Raw genomic sequence first — 20,823 nt, 5'->3', positions numbered from 1 at the left:
GGAAAAAATCTTGGTCAATATTTTATGTGCGGAAGGATGAGGGCAATATCCATGAATAGCTCATGGATATTGTCCACTTCTTTCTGGTGTGAATAACATGTAATTTACTTACATTTACTGCTACATAAATATCAAAATAAAATGTGTAAATAATAGTGAACATTTTTTATTTTTAAATTTACACGTCTAAAAACATTCATAACACCGCAGTACATATGCAACAGAATATTTGGTCTATTGCTGATCAATGAGTTTTACATCATCATCTATTTAGTGGAACGTATGTTTACCTTTCGTATGTAATTGGGAAATTATATTACAAATGTTAAATAATAGGGTTAAATAAAATATTTTGATGTAACCAAAACAAGCAGCAAAAAATTACACTGGGCTTACATTATGTGTTTAATAAATACATTGTCGTATCTGGTAGCACCAATACATACTGTAATAACTATTCATAAAATGTGTTAGTAACCAGCGTAAGTAGACATTAGCAATAGATACATACTATTAAGAAATACTTTTGTTTCTATCTGAAACTTGCTTTGCAGGAATATAAAGAGTACGCAGTAGTAATAAACAATACAGTCATACTTTAGAATTACCATTAAGTACTGATTGCAGTTACCATGTGCAGTCCTGCGTTTTATGCATCATCTTTGAACAACAAATCCCAAATTTACAGCAAACCACAAGATGGCAGTATCTATATGTGCTAAAACACACACGAGCCCTCCCTTGAAACGCCTTTGTGAAATTGGTTTACGAATATTACATTCTGAACATAATTGACGTTCACTACTTTTCAGTGAGAAAATATTATGCTCCCGAGTCTTGCCAATGATGACAACACCAAATTCAGCCAACTTCTAAGCATGTTACAATACCTGAACTGCCAAGGCATTCAAGGTACACATCTATTAGTCTGCAATAGGAGAGTTCACCTGCCTTTGCTAGAAGAAAATGTTTTTATTGTTCTTTTTCCTTTCATGGCTTTGTTGCTGTAATTTGGTAATTTCTCCATTGTGATACAAATAAAGGTTTTCATATCTTATCTTTTTAAAATCACTTTCTGACAGCCAGTTGCTTTCAAACGGGTGAAAGGTGAGGTTGAGCTTTCAAATAAATAGCTAAAAGTTAACCTGATCCTGGATGTCTAAGCCTTGCAAGTATCCTGATTTGTTGCGTAATACACGTGGAAAGGATACATCGACTTAACAAAGGCGTAAAATAACAGTGAGCGTAAAACAAATGCTGTTGCTGAAACATACGTATTTGAGTCAATGTATTTTTAGTTTAAAACAAATCTAGTGGTCCATTGTCGTTCACAGAGTCATTGGAAACTACACGTACACGCACATTCACACCACAAAAACACATTTTCAACGGTTTCAAAAATTCGCCATAAAACATATTGGCGAGTTGTGGGTGGTGGTATCACAGCTCCGCCTTTGATAAACCAGCAACGTGTGTGCATTTGGGGGTGGGAGAGGGAATCACACAACTCCGCCTTCGATTAGCCAGCCTGGCCGACTTGCTGTTGCTGAGCAGCACCAGGCGGCGGGCAGCGTCCGACGAGGATCGAAGGAGTTCTGGAGGTGAGGAACAGCTTTCGCCGCGGGAGACCAAAACATCGTGTTGTATTTGTGTGTAAAGGGGGTTGCAAGAAACGGACTACATTGTACTAAGTTAGTGGCGGGCTGAGCTAGCTGTGACTGTCCGCCGTGCCGCTCTCTGCACGCCCCCCTCCCCAAACCACCACACGGCTCCGGCCAGCCGCTCGGAACTTATCCGGCCGCCCCCCTTTGATCGTGGCCCCGTTTCATTTCAAGCATGGCGGCGATCCTCCGAGCCAGGGCCATTTATGACTTTAACTCGGAGAATCCCGGTGAGGTGTCGATGCGCGAGAACGAGATAGTAAGTTTGTTCAGCGAGCAGGACATCGAGGGCTGGCTGGAAGGTACGAATAGTAAAGGTGAGAGGGGGCTCTTTCCCGCGTCCTACGTGGAGATCCTGAGGGGGGAGAACAACAACACACTGGGGGATGCGCAATCCGAGTCCCGATACGCTAACGTGCCATCCGCGACGGGAGGGGAGAACGCCTTCCCGGCCCCTGCTGAGCAACAAATCTGCCAGCAGCCCAGCCAGGGTAGCGACGATGACTGGGATGACGACTGGGATGACACCTCAACCGTAGCGGATGAGCCCGGTACCGCGGGAAACCGTTACCAGGACTTCGATGGCAACGGGGCTTCCACCTACAGGGTGTCCACATGCTCCACGGCAAGAGGTCAGCATGCCAAAAGCTCAGCGACAGTTAGCCGGAACCTGAACCGATTCTCTACTTTCGTCAAGTCCGGAGGTGAAGCCTTCGTGTTGGGTGAGGCGGCGGGTTTTGTGAAAGACGGGGATAAGATCTGTGTGGTGGTGGGTCAGCACGGTCCCGAGTGGCAGGAGAACCCGTACCCGTTCACCTGCACCATCGACGACCCCACTAAGCAGACTAAGTTCAAAGGGATGAAGAGCTACATGTCGTACAAGCTAATGCCAACGCACACTCAAGAGCAGGTCAATAGGCGCTACAAGCACTTCGACTGGCTGTATGCCCGCCTGGTGGAGAAGTTCCCCGTCATCTCGGTGCCTCACATCCCAGAGAAGCAGGCGACGGGGCGCTTCGAGGAGGACTTCATCTCCAAGAGACTGAAAGGCCTCATCTGGTGGATGAATCACATGACCAGCCACCCGGTGCTGGCGCGCTGCGACGTGTTCCAGCACTTCCTCACCTGCAGCACGGACGACAAAGCCTGGAAGATGGGCAAAAGGAAGGCAGAGAAGGACGAGATGGTGGGCGCCAACTTCTTCCTCACCATCAGCACGCCGGCAGCGCCCCTCGACTTCCAGGAGGTGGAAAGCAAGATTGATGGCTTCAAAGCCTTCACCAAAAGGATGGATGACAGTGCCCTACAACTGAACGCCACCGCCGGCGAGTTTGCGCGCAAACAGATGAGCGGCTTCCGGAAGGAGTACCACAAGATGGGCGTGTCCTTCAAGGTCCTCAGCCAGGCTTTTGAGATGGACCAGCAGATCTACTCACCCGGACTCAACCAGGCCATCTCCTTCACCGGTGACGCCTTTGAATCCATTGGGAATTACTTTGCAGAGCAGCCCAACAAGGATCTGGACCCTATCATGGACCTTTTGGCTCTTTATCAGGGACACCTCGCCAACTATCCGGACATCATCCATGTCCAGAAAGGTAACGCACTTCACATTTGCTCAACAACAGAGGGTTTTTTTTTAAGACTGGAGAATAATAGTCGGGCCACTTTGAAGTTTATCTGGCCATCCATTTTCTATACCGCTTGTCTCCTTGTTTAATGAGATGGATGTGCTCAGCACTAATTCAGTAGGCTGCCACTTGTATTTTCCTGTCATGGACACAAAAATAATCTATCAAATGGAGGCGATAGGGGTTGGGCAATGACGGATTGAATTGGATTGGATGTGCCATTATTCGGCTCGCAGTGGAGAAATTTACATTTCACAGCAGCAAAGTTATGAAAGGAAGAGGAAAGGAAAGAAAGAAGTGGAAAACAAAATACAGGAGCTGTTGGAAACGCAGCCTCTCCAGCGGCACCATCTTGAAGTATAAAAAAAAACTAAATGGCAAATAACATGACAACTCAAAGACACAGTCATTCATTTTTCAGCACTTGCTTTACCCTCTTTGTGACATGAAGCAGTTCTAGATGAAAAAGGAGAGCATCAAAGCGTCCTTTTCACGTCCTTTTCAGCGGTGGATTAGGGACGTCATGGTGCAATGTGCACGTCTACTACAAGCAAAGTTTTGAAAGCAAACATGCAGCTGTAGCATCCATTGGATTAGCCTTTATTAGTCTCGCAGTGGAGAAATTTACATTTCACAGCATCAAATTGATGAAAGTAAGAGGAAAGGAAAGGAAGAAGTACAACAACAAAATGCAGGACCCGCTGGAAAGGCAGCCACTCTAGAGGCGCTATCTTAACAGCAAAACAACAGCAAAAAACTAAATAAATAATGTGACACAACACAAAAAACACAGACAGTCATGTATGAAGCAGTTCTAGATGAAAGAGAAAAAGATCAACACTTCCTTTTCACCAGTGGATCAAGGACGTCACGGTGAAATGTGCACGTCTGCTACAAGCTATGTGTTGAAATCAAACACGAAGCTGTAGCATCCATTGACGAAAACAGATTGTCTCACATCTCCTGTCCCACGTAAATCCACTTCAATTCCAAGCCGCGACTGCTCCACTTACACAACAGCGCTCTGCGCTGACGCTCCTTTCTTCTCAGCGCAGGTTCCTCAAGCCATGCATCAATCCAACCACAGACTGTCCAACAGCACCATCCTTTCCGCTGAACAAAGGATATTAGCATTAAAAAAAACATTGAACAACTGAGAATACTTGTGCTACACCACCTAGCTAACAACAAGCTTCGGCAAGCTAGCTTTATTATTCTCACAGAGGGAAGTTCGAAGAAAGGTAGCAAAATCAAACTAATTGCTACTAGAACCGCGTTAAAATGAAGTTAAGTACAACTTTATTCCTTCTCAACCAGACAACAGACAAGAGGAGTCGTTGCTGGTGTCCGTGCCGCCAAAGAACAGATAACATAAAATGACCAAAATAATACAACACAACACATAAGACACAGTCAGTCAGTCGCACAATGTTAACCACTTTTCCTGCATACGCGTTGTTTGAAACAGTTCTAGATAAAAGAGGAGCGAATCAAAGAATCCGAAGACTGAAAATGAGCACACATCTGCTACAAGCTAAGTTTCAACGCAACAAGAAGCTGTAGCGTCCATTAAAGAAAAAAGAAATTGCCTTTCATCTGCAGTGGCACTTTTGAGGTTGTTTCCCTAGTGACATACGTTAATGTAAACCTCCAGGAAGTCAGTTGACATCCCGCAAGAAACGAAACCCTTGATTGTTCTCACGATGTGGTCGTGATATGAGTGTCAACATTGTTCCTCAATGACACACAATTGATGCATTTGTTCAGGAGGATGTGGCGCTTGTTGCGATAAAACCACAATTACTTGACTTTCTGACAGGATAGGAAGACCTTAACTTACTCGGGGTTGGCAGTGGCTCATGAAATCTTTAAGCCAATGTGGCTGAACAATAAAAACATCTTGCCGCGAAATTAGCCCAGACATCGCATGTTTATATTTTGCCACGATTTTACGACGTGCTTAAATTGTAACACAAAAACACATAACACTTTAGGGAAACATGTTTTTTTTCCAGTTGCAGGAATAGCTTCAGAGCTAATTGCGCATTGGCGTGGTAGAAATGGGCCACGTTATTATCAAAAAGGCTGACTCGCTAACACTTGGTAGCATGTCACTGCCAGATGTAACGAATATGTTATCGGCTCGCAGTGGAGTTGCAATTAGGCCGTCATCATGTCCTCATTCATGTTGTTGCTCGCTCCTTGTGGGGTTGTTTTACGCAATTTGGGGACAATCTTGTTTGGTAACCAGGGTTGCCCAGTGAAATTCTGCCAAATGAGCAGTGAAATATTTACCTCGTCACTCCCCATTTATGCCTTGCAGCCACCATTGAGCACTATGGAGAAAGCATGTTGACCACGGACACAAGAAGAGATAAGAGGATAATATGAATAAATCCTTGTGATGTCATGTTCCATCCATCTCTGATGAAACATAAATACCAAGGCTGGATGCAGTATTAATAATTCATCCCCGGTGGTCTTGTACTGTTCACGTTCAATAGCTTAAGCTTTCAATAGCTGCTACGATTCTGCCGTGGAGATTTTCAGCTGTTTTTATTTATGTAATAAGTAACTGGATTTTTCCTAAAAACCGAAGAAGACACATCTGAAAAACATGGATGCCGACAACAATGTGGAGAGAACATATGAAAGTGTACAGGAAGTCTTAACTCATTCAATTTGAAATGGACTAATCAATAATTTGTGGGATAGCTATAATAATTTGGTGTGGGAAATAAAAGTTTCTGTTTTCACAGTCATCGTGACTAGGGAAACCGGAATTACCGCGCGTGGCTTGCACCAACGACAACAAAAGAGTTTGACACCACTACGAACAGTTGGATATTGATTACTCTTTGTGCAGTACGTTTTGGACCGGAAGATGGTCTTAATAATAATAATAATAATAATAATAATACATTTCATTTATAAGCGCCTTTCAAAACTCTCAAGGTCACTTTACAGTCTTACACAGCTTTCCAATGAAATTCGTGACAAAAAGATCCCTATAGAAGGTGGCGTTGTATCATTTTGGATTTTAGAGGAGCACACCTTTAGAGGAGCACACGTAGAAGATAAAAATGAAACTGTGAATATCTATGCTTGTCACACGTCTGTGTAAGCTCTCAGTCGTACAGGAGTGGTCCATCAATGATAGGGTTTCTTCAGCCGTCATCTGTACTTCTTTGATGCTTGTCACATATACGATGAGGGAGAGAATTGCATCTAAAACTGCATTTAAATGTTTACTTTTGTCTCACATTTATTTAATCCATATTTTCTAGTGTATAGGGTGCACCTAAAAGCCTTCATTTTATTCAAAAGATGACCCTGCCTTATACGCCGGTGCGCCTTATATGTGAAGTCATATTGAGACACAACAGGTCTGGCAACTACTGTCAGCAGCCACCGACTCCATTTCCCCCGTACAAGAAGTGCGCAACCCCAGCCTATTTAATATGTTTTCCTATTTGAAAAACATATATTTATCCGGGTTGCGCGAATGGCTGCCGCTGCTCACCTGCAGAAAAAAATAAATGTTGTTCTTATCCTGTGACTGTAAAGTGTCCAAGAGAGTTTTTAAAGGTGCTTATAAACGAAAGGTATTATTAGTAGTAGTAGTTTTTAGGGAAAAAAAAACATTCATCAAAGGTACGCCGTACAGTCCGGTGCGCCTTATATATGGAAAAAAATGAAATACACCATTCATTGGGGGTGCGCCTTATACACCGGAAAATACGGTATTCAAAAATAAGAATTTGAAATGCAACTTTGAGAAGAGGGGAAAATGTGTTTTCCATGGCACCGTATCTAAGTACAAATCTCTAATCTAATTGGACCGCTAATGGGCTATGGCTTGATTTAAACAAAAGCAGTTGTGCATTGTGCGAACCGCCTTCATTCCAAAGTAACGTTATTTGTTGACTCTCTGATTTAACACTGAGCCCATTGACTCCATCATCAGGAGCTCTGTGTGCCAACATTGAGCCATCAGCTGACCTAACACAGGTGACTCAGTTGTCCATGCTGAATGCTGCGACAACATCCCAAATATCCCCAGGAACATCATGATAACATCAACCTCACAGCAGGAATTAAAAGTTACAGCCAGAGGGCTTTTTGTTTTCAATCTAACCAAACAGATGTTTGCTGATCTTGGTCAAAAACAGATGTGTTTATTCATTTTTGGGTGCTATTTATTCTCCAACCACATGGGCTGCCTGGCTGTGTGACTTCCAGTCCTCTTATTTTTTTTCTCATGAAACAACATTTGAGATTTTTTTTACCACACACGTTGCTGGAAATGGAAATGAAAGCCACAGCAGACAATGTGTGGCAACACCATTTGCGGGGTTGGCCCGATCAACGTGACTATTGATCTGCAGGCATTCTATTAGCCAATAGTTTGATGGGTGGCTTGTTCACGCACGATGGTGGTTCTTATTGAGCTTTTGCAAGGCTGTCGAGTGTTGCGTCGGGGTTGTACCAAGCCAAACAAAAAGATCAAAAACATTTATCCAAGCTGATTCAGACTCTGCAAAAATGTGTCCACTCCAGTGCCAGGGTTTTTGTCATTTTCACTCAAATTCCAGGACCCATATAATAGTGAGTTTTAGGACTACATAATCATTCAAGAGAGTGTTAGAAACCTAATACTCTATTCTTTAATTTGAAAAAAAGAGTTAATTCCTAAAGTATATGGGTCTGGGGGTATCAGCGCTTGAAATGGATACATAGTGATTTGCATACATAGTGATTTATATAGCGTGTTAACAACAGCTGAAGCGGAAATAAAGCGCTAACATGGACAAAAGGCAAATGCTGCCCTCTTTTGGAAGAAAAAAAAACATTGTCAGAGGTCCGACCAGCGCTTTATCAGTTCCCCCGCAAGAAAAACTAAAACCCAAACGTCACACTTTTCAATTCCTGAATAAATTTCAGAATGGCAGTTAATTATTTGATAGTGAAGAAGATGAAACGTTATATTTTCGGTCAGTCCAAGGAGGGGTTTGACGTTTGAATGCTGATCTCGGGTAGTGCTGGTTCAGCCTTAATACAACTACGGTTGTTGGGAAGTGACTTTGACAAGGATTCCAACTTTGCAAAAAGGTCGTTCCACTTGACCTATAATATCACCTTGTTGATCACATGACCTTAGCAAAAAAATTGAATCTAAACCCTCACGTCTTCTCTTAAACATATAAAGGTGTCAATGTTATTTTTTATGTTTCCTCTCTGACTTTCAAACAATATGAAATCCTCGGAATCCTTTCCAACAAAACTTGACACTTTTATTTGTTCTCGTTATTCCAAATCTGCCTGCTGTGCTTTTTTTTTTACAAGTACACATTTCTGACTTTGGTACTGCTCTTATTAACTGTTAAGCTAAAAATAATCACGCTTTGACCATGTGTAAACTTTCAAAGTGATAAGAAAACGCAGCTCGGGATTACAACGGGCCAGCTAAAACAACACTGAAATGGGGTCAGACGGAATGTCCTCCCCCGTCGGAGCCATGATTACATTGCTGAGCGAAATCACACAAAGCCCAGTTTCTGTCACCCGCAAAGTGAGAAACACTTGAGGCGACAGCCGTCAAATGCGACGCGGTGCCCTAATGGATGAGTGTGGTGATGAGATAGGGATTGTCCCTGAGGTCGCACGCTCGACTAGCTGAGTATTATGTAAGCGGGGATTACATAAACTCGGCCCAATAGGGCTCAATGCCACCTGTGCCAACACCCCTTAGCCCCCCCCCCCCTCATGGGAGCCATCTCCTTGGAGGTATTTGGTGGGCCATACAGTCAAATATCTGCCAGTGAAAAACTATCCATGGCCAAGGAGCTCTGAAACGATATCCAAGCAACCTTTATGGACAGATAATGTTAGCATAGTTTGCATGTTAGCATTATTTAGCAGCACACTTCTTCTTTTCCTTTCAGCTTCTCCCCTCAAGGGGGTCGCCACAGAGAATCAGTGTCCTCCATCTTCAGAGGTTTAATTCGTGTGTTTGTTTTGGCCAAGCTTTTACGTCGGATGATCTTCCTGACACAACCCTCTGTATTTATCCGAGCTTGGGACCGGCACGAGAAGACACTGGCTTGTGTCCCCTTGTGGCTACAGAACAAGCAACTCTATGAACTTAATAAAGGTGAAGATGCTCAGGAAAAGGCTCCCAAACACAAAATGGTCATCGGCACAGTAGCATTCAAACAAAGCAAAACTATACTCACCATTTTAGGAATCTTTATGGACAGTTGATATTAGCATGGTTAGCATGCTAGCACTATTTAGCAGCACTCATGCAATGCCCAAACTGTAACTGCTAAATCAATGATATTTGGTCAGTAAATGGATGACATCAGTAAGCTGTTTAATGGATAAAATGTTTTGAGTGAATGAAAAATAATCCATAATCTACGACCACAACAGGACTTTTTTGCTGCTGCCCACCCACAGAAAAACTTATTTTGTGACTGTAAAGTGACCTTGAGAGATTTGAAAGGCGCTCATAAATGAAATGTATTATTATTATTAGTATTTTCTTTCTTTTTTTTCTTTATTTTCTCTGAACTAAACAGGTTCACTCACCTCTCAGACAGATTCCACCAAATCCATGAGGCCAATTTTCACCCAATTTAGTGGAGTACATCTGAAAGCACAGCTGTTGAAAATAATCGGAAAATGACAATATTAAAAAAATAAAATAAAAATTGAATCCACATCAAAATGAAACATATCGTTTTCCGATGTATAGGCCGCACCGGAGTAAAAGGCGCACCCCCAATGAATGATGTATTTTCAAAGTTTTTCCATATATATTCAAATATAATACAGTGATACCTTGGCTTACGAACTTAATTGGTTCCCAGACAGTGTGTAAGGGGAAAAGTGTGTATCCCAAAAAATAATTTCCCATAGGAAACCATTAAAATGAGAATAATCCGTTCCTAGGTCCCCAATAAAACATAATTTTCTACTTTCTAATTTTATAAGCCTTAAAACTACATAAATATAGCTTATTTTATGTATAATAAATGTGCTGTGGTATTATAATTAAAGAAATAAACTGTACTGTATAATAAAGTCATTTTATTTACCTTTGTGATGGTCATTGATGGCTTGATGGAATGGAGTGGCCGGTTTCATCAGCATTAAACACCTGATGAGGAACGTAAGCTTCTTTTTTCACCATCTGGAGGAATGATCCCTTGTAGGTGCTTTCTCTATGATACTTGTATCTAGTTTCTCATCAATTGTGCTCTGTTTGGCTGGTTGATAGCTTTTTGCATCAAGTGTACAAATGGTTTGTGCGGGTTGTTTGTGGAGCCTGATTGATGGGATATTTTAACCTTGCAGTCTACACTCTGCCTTTGAACTATCAAAGTTGAAACTCTCACTGTCGTCTGCCTGTCTATTTAATGTTTAAACCACCCCCACTCACTGCTGCGTTCTTGACCAATCACGTACCTTTAACCGAAGACTGGGGGCGGGGAATAGAGGACAAAAACAGTCGGCTGCCATTTTGTTGTTAGAAAAACTGGCTCGTTCGCGAAGACCGCAGGGTAATCTTTTGAAGAAAATCAAGGCGTTTGGGTGCGCCTTATACACCGGAATATACGGTACTTGAATCATATCACAACCCATGTATTGAGATTCGTATCGAATCAGCATTATTTTCCACGTTTAGAGGGCTTGGAATGTTTCACGTTTTGGATCACAGTTTTTACTCTTATTGTTGCTTTCTCACTTCAGTTAAATCCAATTGGCTGTGAGATCTAGCGCCTTGGTCCACTGTGAAAACACCGCACATTGGCATGATGGCTTTGTAAATGAGTAATGTTTTGGAGTAAAAAAAGAGGAAGTGGCTCCACTTTGGTTTCAGTGTGGACATGCGAGGTTGCGAAGCATCATATCGCAATCAGGTTGCGCCGCAAGAACTCGTCACTTATGTGCAAATGTTCCCACTCTTGCGGAACAACATTTCTATGCTTTTGACTTTGTAACGATTGTATGGATTGTAATGTAGGATGACATAATGATTGAAATTGATACAGCACTGACGTTTGGTCCTTGAAATAGCCGCTGACCTTGGTAGGCGCAGAACATTTCCTTAAATGACGCTTTCACGATTCTCCCTGTTCTGTGTGTGCACAAAGTTAAATATTACATTTGAGATTGTGGCAGCAAAGTCAAGCAGGTGCATCCAAATTGTTTTATTTTATTTTGTGTGAGCTATGTTTTCCCCACATGACTATCTCAGACTGCAACCATTTTTACCACTTTTCACCATCTTTCTATGAGATGCCGTGCATCAATTTGTTTTCCGTTTTAGACAAATAAACGCCTCAACTAAATATAGTGCAAGTACCACATTAAAAAAAAGCTCATCCCATTAAAAGCCTTTTGCTAACCAAAAAGCAGCAACAACCAAATCGGCTAATTGGTCTTTGAGATAAATTAGAAGTCTCTGTCACACATATCCATTCATTTTCACAGGCGCTCAGAACCAAAAGCTGCAGTTGACAAAAATAATCTATCTATCTATCTATCTATCTATCTATCTATCTATCTATCTATCTATCTATCTATCTATCTATCTATCTATCTATCTATCTATCTATCTATCTATCTATCTATCTATCTATCTATCTATCTATCTATCTATCTATCTATCTATCTATCTATCTATCTATCTATCTATCTATCCATCCATCCATCCATCTGTCTGTCTAATCTTCTCTCATCTTCAGTAAATTGCTATTTTGGGCAAAATAAAGACCTCCTTCACGTGTAATTGACTAAATAAATGTGGTTTTATACAAATAAATACTTCCCCACAAAGGATGCCTTACCCATCTACCCATGCAGTTGAGAAAACAAGATACAAGTTTGTACAGATAAAGAAGGGATGCACGTGTACCGAAAATATGTATCGAAACACAGGTCTTAATTTGATCAGATTTGTTTTTGGTCGTCACCTTTTTCTCCACCAATATCTTGTGTCGAGTAGGCGCCTTAACCAAGGTGAAGGAGAGCCAGCGTCATGTGGAGGAGGGCAAGATGGAGGCGGAGCAGGCCGAGGGCATCACAGAGCGCTGCAACATCATCTCATGCGCCACGCTGGCCGAGATCCAACACTTCCACCAGATCCGCGTACGGGACTTCCGGGCGCAGATGCAACACTTCCTGACACAACAGATGGCCTTCTTCCAAAAGATCACCGCCACATTGGAGGAAGCCCTGAGCAAGTACGACGCCGCGTAGCCTCATGTCTGTCACACCGCCTGTTTTTTTTTTGACTGAAAAGGCCCGACAAAGGCGCTACGGCTCGGAGGAACTTTCAAAGAAGGGCAAGTGCAACCGAGGCTTGGAGGACCAATCAAATTGGTCAATACAGGGGTGTCCAAACTGTGTTACATTTAAACCCTGTCGTCCATTTTATAGAACATAAAACTCCCATTGGGCATATATTCTTTATCATCTCCCCAAAATTAGGAATATACTGCAGCTTTAAGGACAACTGACACCTCCGGACAAGTTGCGTCCATAATTTGTAAAATCAATTTCTTGTTACTCATCCAGTTATGAATATGATTCAAATAGTTCTGATGAGGAAAGCATCAGTGTTTGAGATCAATTAAACAAGTCCTTCCGTATCAATTTGAGCTGTACGCGACGAAACTGGTGAAGGACACGACATATGAAGCATATATGAAGCTCCGTGAATAAGCAATATAGCATCAATTGGGTGATATGTGGCATGTAAGGACATGAATAACAAATCATGAGCTACAAGATGTCACCGTCAATGCAGATTGTTTTCTGGTTGTGCATGGAAAACGTTGTTTAAAGGACAACCGACGTCTCCGGACAAGTTGTGTCCATAATTTGTAAAATGGCTTCAAATGACTTCTACTGACCACATTTTACCGAGATTCCACGGCATATAGCTATATTTTACATTTTAAGACTCACGCTGAATATTCAGGAAGTGTTGTTTTTGAGTTGATGATGATCCCCTAATTGACGTCACGGAGGGAACGCCCGTGACCGAGAAAGTGACACACAATGCATTTTGGGTACTTTTTTTCATCTGAAAACACCGTGTTGATGGCGAAATTAGAAGGAAAACTCCATAAATAACGTGATGGTGAAATGTTGTGTGTCGCAGCCAATTGCGGTAACACGCATAAAGAAGGTGTAAGTTCATACAAATTCCCAGTGGACAAATCAGCCCATTTCCAACAGCGCTTGTGCACAATCTTGTGCATTGGAGTCCAGACGGCTCGAATTCATTTAATCGATTGCAAACATGTATGCTTTCCTCTTCGGAACTATTTGATTCATATTCATAACTGGATGAGTAACAAGAAAGCATCTTTTCTGAATCTGAACTCTCTGAGGCCATTGTTTTGATTCTGGTTCAAGGCAAGATGTCCTGGCGTGATGTCACCTATTTTAGATGCTATAAAACGTTTTTCTGGTGTCAGTTAGGAAACAAAAAAATGGTGTCGGTTGTCCTTTAAAGGACAACCAACGTCTCCGGACAAGTTGTGTTCATAATTTGTAAAATGGCTTCAAATGACTTCTACTGAGCGTATTTTACAAAGATTCCACCGCATATAGCTATATTTTACGTTTTAAGACTTGCGCTGAATATTCAGGAAGTCTTGTTTTTGAGTAGTTGACGAGTCCGTACGTGACGTCACTGAAGGAACGCCCCTGACCGAAAAAAAAAGGACACATTGTAGCAGTCCTTCCATCACGTCAATGCATTTTGCTGTGCTTGTTTGGTCTGAAAACTTCATGTTGCACCGAAAATAGCCAGAAGAGGGCGACCAAGCCCCAAATATTGAATTTATCAGCCTGTGGAAACGGGCTGATTAATTCCTCACAGGAGCTTGGTCGCCATTTTCTGCCTCTTTTCTGGGACGCTACATTGCAGTCCAGATGCCTCAAAATGACACGGAAGGACTTCTTTAATCAATCGCAAACATGTATGCTTTCCTCTTCAGAACTATTCGAATCCTATTCATAACTGGATGTGGAACAAGAAAGCATATTCTCCGAATCTGAAGCCATTGTTTTGATTCTCCAGCAATGCAAGACGTGTTACCGTGACATCACGAACTGGGGGCGGGACTTTCTGAAAATGCCCAATTCGCAGCTCCATTTTTTGCAGAGTTTGGACACTTTAAGTCATTTTATTGGTGTTTTGCATTTGACTAAAATATCATACTGCGTGTTTTGGGTATTTTAGATGCTAGAAAACGTTTTTATGATGTCAGTTAAGAAACAAAAAAATGACGTCGGTTGTCCTTTAAGAGTGTATTGTATTTCAGTAATCATAGTGATTTACTTTTTTTGACTTTCAATACCATAAGGTGCTATTTTCCTTATTAAAAAGCTTTTTTTTCTGTGGGGAGGTCAAACGGATAAGATATTTTCATTCATTTCAATGACAAACCATGATTTGAGATCCATGTTTGAGATCCATGTGATCACAAAACAAATTTAAACCTGTATTTTATAAAAATCAACTTATGGTTGTTTGACAGAATTGTTTTAGCTTGTTTTATAAATCAAAAGTTGCTTGACACAAATGTAGGCCTTACATCCTGGAGTTTTCCTTTTGTTGCCAATGATGAAAAATGTTGGACACCGTTGTATTTAACGCAACTTTTAGGCCTTCTGTTTCAGTAAACGGCATTAGCTTAGCGCACAGAAGGTGATCAGGTTTCCATGTTACTTTTTTTACCCCCCCCAGCCTTATTTGATTAACAGACTACTGCAGCTAACCCAGACGAAAATGTTTACACATCCTCTCACTGTGCCTTCTCCTTTTTGTCACTCAAGCTTTACATACATGTACATGTTGTTTTTAACTAAAGTATGTCGCTGAAAACACCACCGCCTTCTTTGACTGGATATCGTAGTGTTTTATTTGCAGGTGCCATTCAGTGAATTAGAACATCGTGGAATTTGGGGAAAATTGAATTACTGCAGTTCCAATCGATATGTTCAACTCGCTATCAATTTAATGTGTTTCGATTGCAGTTAACAAAACATCAAATTCACAGTTGAACTAAAAATGCCATCGCAATGATCGTTCAAAATATTTTCTCGACTTCTATGCCTGAGAGTGATGTTCTAGTGTTTGTATTGTTAGTACATAGTAGCATTAAGCTAGGAGGCCGAAAGGCAGAGCAAAGTGGTAAATTTACGTATGCAAAATATAATCATCAATTTCTTGTTTAGTGAGATCATAAAAGTGGGAGTGGTGATGACAGTTTGAAACCTCTTTTTTAAGACTTCTGAAATTATTGCTGTCATAATTTTGTAAAAAAAATATTAAAAATGATTTCTTTAAATTCTTAACTCCCATTCGTGCCATTCGTGAATGTATTCAGGAATTAAAAATATGACAAAGCGCCATTCCCGAATTTGTTTAGGTTTTGGTTTTTCTTGCTTGGTTGCTGATAAAGCACTGGCTATGGCCTCTGGCAATGTTTTTTCTTTTCCACATGGGGGCACCATTTCCCATTTTTCCATGTTAGCACTTTGTTCCAGCTTCAGCTGTTGTTAAAGTGCTATATAAACCAATATGTATTGATGAAAGAAGACAGTCTAAGGTTTCTTATTGTTTGCATTGCATTGTTTATATAGTCCAAAAACTCAAGATTATGTGGGTCCTGGAATTTGAGTGACAATTACAAAAACCGGACAGCCCAGTAGTCGAGTGGTTAGCACACCGGCTTCACAGTGCAGAGATCGCCGGTTCGCGTCCCGGTCCGGCCTCCCTGTGTGGAGTTTGCATGTTCTCCCCGGACCCGCGTGGGTTTTCTCCGGGTCCTCCGGTTTCCTCCCACACTCCAAAAACATGCATGGCAGGCAGATTGACCACTCCAAATTGTCCCTAGGTGTGAGAGTGACTTTTGTATGTTTTTGTGTGCCCTGCAATTGGCTGGCAACCAATTCAGGGTGTCCGCCGCCTCATGCCCGAAGACAGCTGAGATAGGCTCCAGCAACCCCCGCGACCCTAATGAGGAATAAGCGGTACAGAAAATGAGATGAAATGAGATGAGATTACAAAAACCCTGGCACTGGAATGGACACATTTTTGCATGTGTGTGGCAGTGAATGAGTTAAATTAACAACTCGACATGCAGATTTTAACTGCATTTAGTGCCTCTCCAGCACTGTGGGCCCACCTCTGGCTTCCAATGTTGTGAAATAGCCGCATAGACAGCAAAAGCACTGCAGGGGTTGGACATTTGCCTCTGTGCCGTGTCAGTGTTTTCCTGCCCGGTCCTCAGATGTGCTGACGGATGCCGGGTGGGACATGCGGGTCGCGTTAAGTGAGGGTGGGAGTTAAGGGGGGGGGGGGGGTGCAGTGGACAGGAAGACGTCACTGACAGCTGGGGAAGATTTATTTTATTTATTTATCAGCTGTCAACACAAATGCCTTAAACAAGCTCTCAACTTATGTGAATGAAATTAAGTCTATTGATGTTTTTCAATGAAATTGTCCACTTTTATACTTCAGAAAAAATATATCCATGCACCCATTTTGTAATTCGCTTATCCTCGCAAGGGTCGTGAGCATGCTGCAGCCTATCCCAGCTGTCATCAGGCATAATTATCCATAATTAAACAGTTTTTGTTGTGCTGCATTCATTAAATGACCTAATGTTCTGCTATTTCTGTTGTATTTGCTTTTGCTACTTGGGGGCATCAAAGTCCAGACAGGCACAACCTCCTGTCCAATGAGATTCCTCAACAACAAAACGGTGCTAACATTGCTCGTTCTTTGCAGAGGATAAAGAATATATGAGTGTTTGGTACGTACAGTCAATAGCTGCCCAACATAGATGCCGTTTAGCATTAGCATTGAGATAGCGGTCTGAATTATGTGGTTTTTGTGAGGATTTTTTTCTCTCGCAATAACAGTATTGTAATTAAAAACTGTACATAAGAATGGACGTCATTACGAACGTCACAGCTAACCTGTTTTCTGGGTTTGCTGAAGAAACGAGTTGGTTGAGTCACGCATAACTCCGGGCCACCACTGCATACTAGATCAAAAATGATGATCAGCATTAGTAGTGATATGCTGTTTAGGCCTGAGATCATGCCGTAAAAGTGTTTTTTTTTTTTCAACTTTGTGCTGACGCTAGACTTCAATGTATAAAAAAAATGTTAGTTTCTTAAATATGAACACGATACATACAAAATGTCCTGAGGCCTCTTATTTCTGGTCTGTGTGCTTTCAACCCCTTAGGAAATGGGTGTTCTTGTTTTGTGGCTTCTACAGCTCCCCGCAGGGCTTGGATTGGATTGGATTTGCCTTGTTGGAGACAGTTGCTTGAGAAATGCAATGCATGCTGGGGCATTTGTTCTCACTTGTGTGACCTGCTAAGAGGTGTTTTTGTGCACAGATCACAGTGAATCTGGGTCAAATACTATTTCACCCCAAAAAAATTGATGATTGTGATTTCCCAAAACTGTTTTTACCTGTGAATACAATCATTGTGGGTGGTTGTTTGACAAATCGGTTGGCAGATCACGCCTAAACCTATCCATCCATCCATCCATTAGCTAGCTAGCAAGCTCGCTTTCTATTTATATGAGTTATTCCGGGTTGAGTGAACGCTGGCGCGTGTGCCTGCCGCTGCTCACCCACAGAAAAATGTATCCTGTGTCTGTAAAGTGACCTTGAGAGTTTTGAAAGCCGCTTATAAATGAAATGTATTATTATTATTATTATTATTATTATTATGACCCGCAGCAAAACAATTAGTTTGTCATAGTGTGATGTAATATAGAGAAAGCGATGATCATTTAGATATATATACTGTGACTGGAAGATAAAGCATCTTAAAGGACTTTGAAGTTGCCCATTTCATGGTAAGATCAGAGCATTGTGATCAAATGGTGAGTATAGTTTTTGCTTTGAATGTTGCTGTGCCGATGACCATTTTGTGTATGGGAGCCTTTTACTGACTGAATTTCTTGTTCTGTAGCCACAAAGGGACATAAGTCTTCTTGTGCCGGTCCCAAGCCCGGATAAATACAGATGGTTGTGTCAGGAAGGGCATCCGATGTAAAAGCTTGGCCAAAACAAACATGGGGATCAAACCTCTAAAGATGGAGGACACTGATTTGCCGAAAGGAAAAGAAGATTATTATTATTATTATTATTATTATTATTATTATTATTATTATTATAAAGTTATGTGGGATGGACTCCCTTTGAATCTGAGGATAAGCGAAAATAAAAGGATGGAAAGTCGTGATATAAAATTTCCATTCAGCATCATTCACGACAACAGGAAACTGTTGATTGAGAACGAAAGAGACGTGTAAAGACGCTGCACCGCAAATAGCTGCTGCGGCAAAACACGTCACAACACAGGCAGACTAGACGTGCTCCAGAAGTACGACGACCTTTTATACTTGATTCATCTCTCACTGCTGATTTTTTTTTGCAAGAAGCGTTTTGCACTATGTGAGGCTATGTGAGGCTTGTTCACTGCCATTTGGAGCGGCTGCTATGAGAAATTGAATGTTTGTGTAGACAATGAATACAGATGCTCCCCAACTTACAAACAAGATACGTTCCGAGCGGTCGTTCGTAAGGTGAGTTTGTTTGTAACTTCCTTCAGTGTTATATTTTGTATGGAATGTATGTTTAAGGCTTGTATAAGTAACCTGTATTGGTTTGTACTGAAAAATAAACATTTCATAAAATGTATGCTCTATAAAGATCTGTACATGTACAACTGGAGAGAATACAGTGAGACCTCAACTTACAAACACCTTATCTTACTAACTTTTCGTCTTACAAACGTCAAATTTCTGAAAATTAAACCTTATTATAAGCACTATTTTCATAATACACACCCACCACGGCTGGCGGAGTGATCTTCGGCGGAAGCACACGACCGAACAGCACCAGAGGTTAAGTTACCAACAGTCCTTATGGAAGGTGACTCTCCTTCCATAAGCAATCAACGACCATCAAAAAGGTAAATAAAACGTTATTTTACAGCAGTTTATTTCTTTAATTACAGTCCTCATGTAATGTGCCTCTCTTTCCAAACAGCAATTCCTTTTGACCTTCGACCTCCAACGCCATTCCATCAAGCCATCAATGACCATCACAAATGTAAATAAAGTGACTTTATGACACAATGCAGTGTATTTCTTTCATTACAATACAATAGCACATTTATTATACATAGACTAAGGTATGTTGTGTGTAGTTTTAAGGCTTATTTAGTTGAAAAGTATATTTTATGGAAACCCGGGAACGGATGATTCCCATTTTAATGGTTTCCTATGGGATTTTTTTTTAGATACACACTTTTCGCCTTACACACTCTGTCTGGGAACCAATTAAGTTCGTAAGTTGAGGTCTCACTGTACTATATGTTACTACAAAAATGTTCATATGTACCGTTGTTCGTAACTAGAATGTTCGTAAGTAGGGGAGTGTCTAAAGATTTTTACTAAGACACTTTTGGAACACTCAGTATGGTGAACAAGTGTTTTGCAAAATGTTTTCATCTACGATGCAAGTAAACATTTTCTCAATTAAAATAATACATGTAGGATGGGAATATATTTATGATTTAAGAGGTAGAAATATTTTTTCAACCTCAAATATATTAAATATGCCGGGAATATATGAAAAGCTGTATTCAAGTTTTTTTTTGTTTTTTTTTTTTTTAATGTGTCAAACTACAAATGAACCGTTAGCTAAAAGCTGCCCTTAGAAATGATTACAATTCCAGTATAAAAGTTGTAGTACGACGTACATTATTTGAAATGATAAAAAAAAAAGGTAAGCCAAGCGGAAATGCAGACAGCTCAGCGTGCATGTGCACGTTATGCTTTTATCAATGCTACCGTACGCAGCGAACTTTGTAAAATAGGTTCACTTTTTTTTCGGTATAATAGTTGTAGTACGCCGTACATTATTTGAAATGATAAAATATGGTTACACGTATAAGTTGACAGGTATGAATAAACATATCTTTAAAAAATGATGTACTAGTTTAAAACGTTTTTTTCCAAATCATAAAAAAGTGCATGCCTCTTGGATTGAAACATACGGTTAACTTTGTTTTTCATTCATTTTTCAATTTTTTTGGCAGTGCAACCATAGGATCAGCGCCCATTTCTATGATGACAGCATGAAACTAGGCTTCACATTCAAAAACATACATGCTAGACTCATTTCTAAAAGTAAAACTTGCCCATAGTGGTGACATTTCCTCAGGAAAAGGCATCTTAATCTTCTCAGTAGAATGCTGTTAGAAATCAAGGTTCAATTCCTCTTTTCAAACAGTAGGGGTGCGCCAATATTTCTCTGTCCCTTTTCCTCATAGTAAAATCTGCTGTCATTTTTCATGACTCATCAGTTAATTTGATGGATGTCAAGAACCTGAAATGGCAGGAAAACCACAATATATCAGAAAACCTTTATTCGTCCCACAATGGGGAAATTTGCAGTCCAGATA

At 40.9% G+C, this 20,823-nt stretch overlaps 1 protein-coding gene across 2 annotated transcripts; it reads left to right on the top strand.

Annotated features, from left to right (window-relative positions):
- Positions 1-1,510: 1,510 nt before the first annotated feature.
- snx18a (sorting nexin 18a) lies at positions 1,511-19,846 on the top strand. Of its 2 annotated transcripts, XM_088994037.1 has the most exons (3): positions 1,511-3,259; positions 12,309-12,546; positions 14,314-19,846. In XM_088994037.1, exons 1-3 carry the CDS (start codon positions 1,837-1,839, stop codon positions 14,372-14,374), a joined length of 1,722 nt encoding a protein of 573 aa, XP_088850163.1. In that variant the 5' UTR covers positions 1,511-1,836; the 3' UTR covers positions 14,375-19,846. The 2 variants fall into 2 exon arrangements, with proteins under 2 accessions (XP_088850163.1, XP_088850164.1); XM_088994038.1 differs by having other exon boundaries at positions 12,309-19,842.
- The last annotated feature ends 977 nt before the right edge of the window (positions 19,847-20,823 follow it).

The sequence above is a fragment of the Hippocampus bargibanti genome, linkage group LG04 (genome assembly GCF_051943395.1).
Source record: "Hippocampus bargibanti isolate YZ-2025 linkage group LG04, ASM5194339v1, whole genome shotgun sequence".
NCBI classification, from domain to species: domain Eukaryota; kingdom Metazoa; phylum Chordata; class Actinopteri; order Syngnathiformes; family Syngnathidae; genus Hippocampus; species Hippocampus bargibanti.
This window is presented reverse-complemented; position numbering and strand designations above follow the sequence as displayed.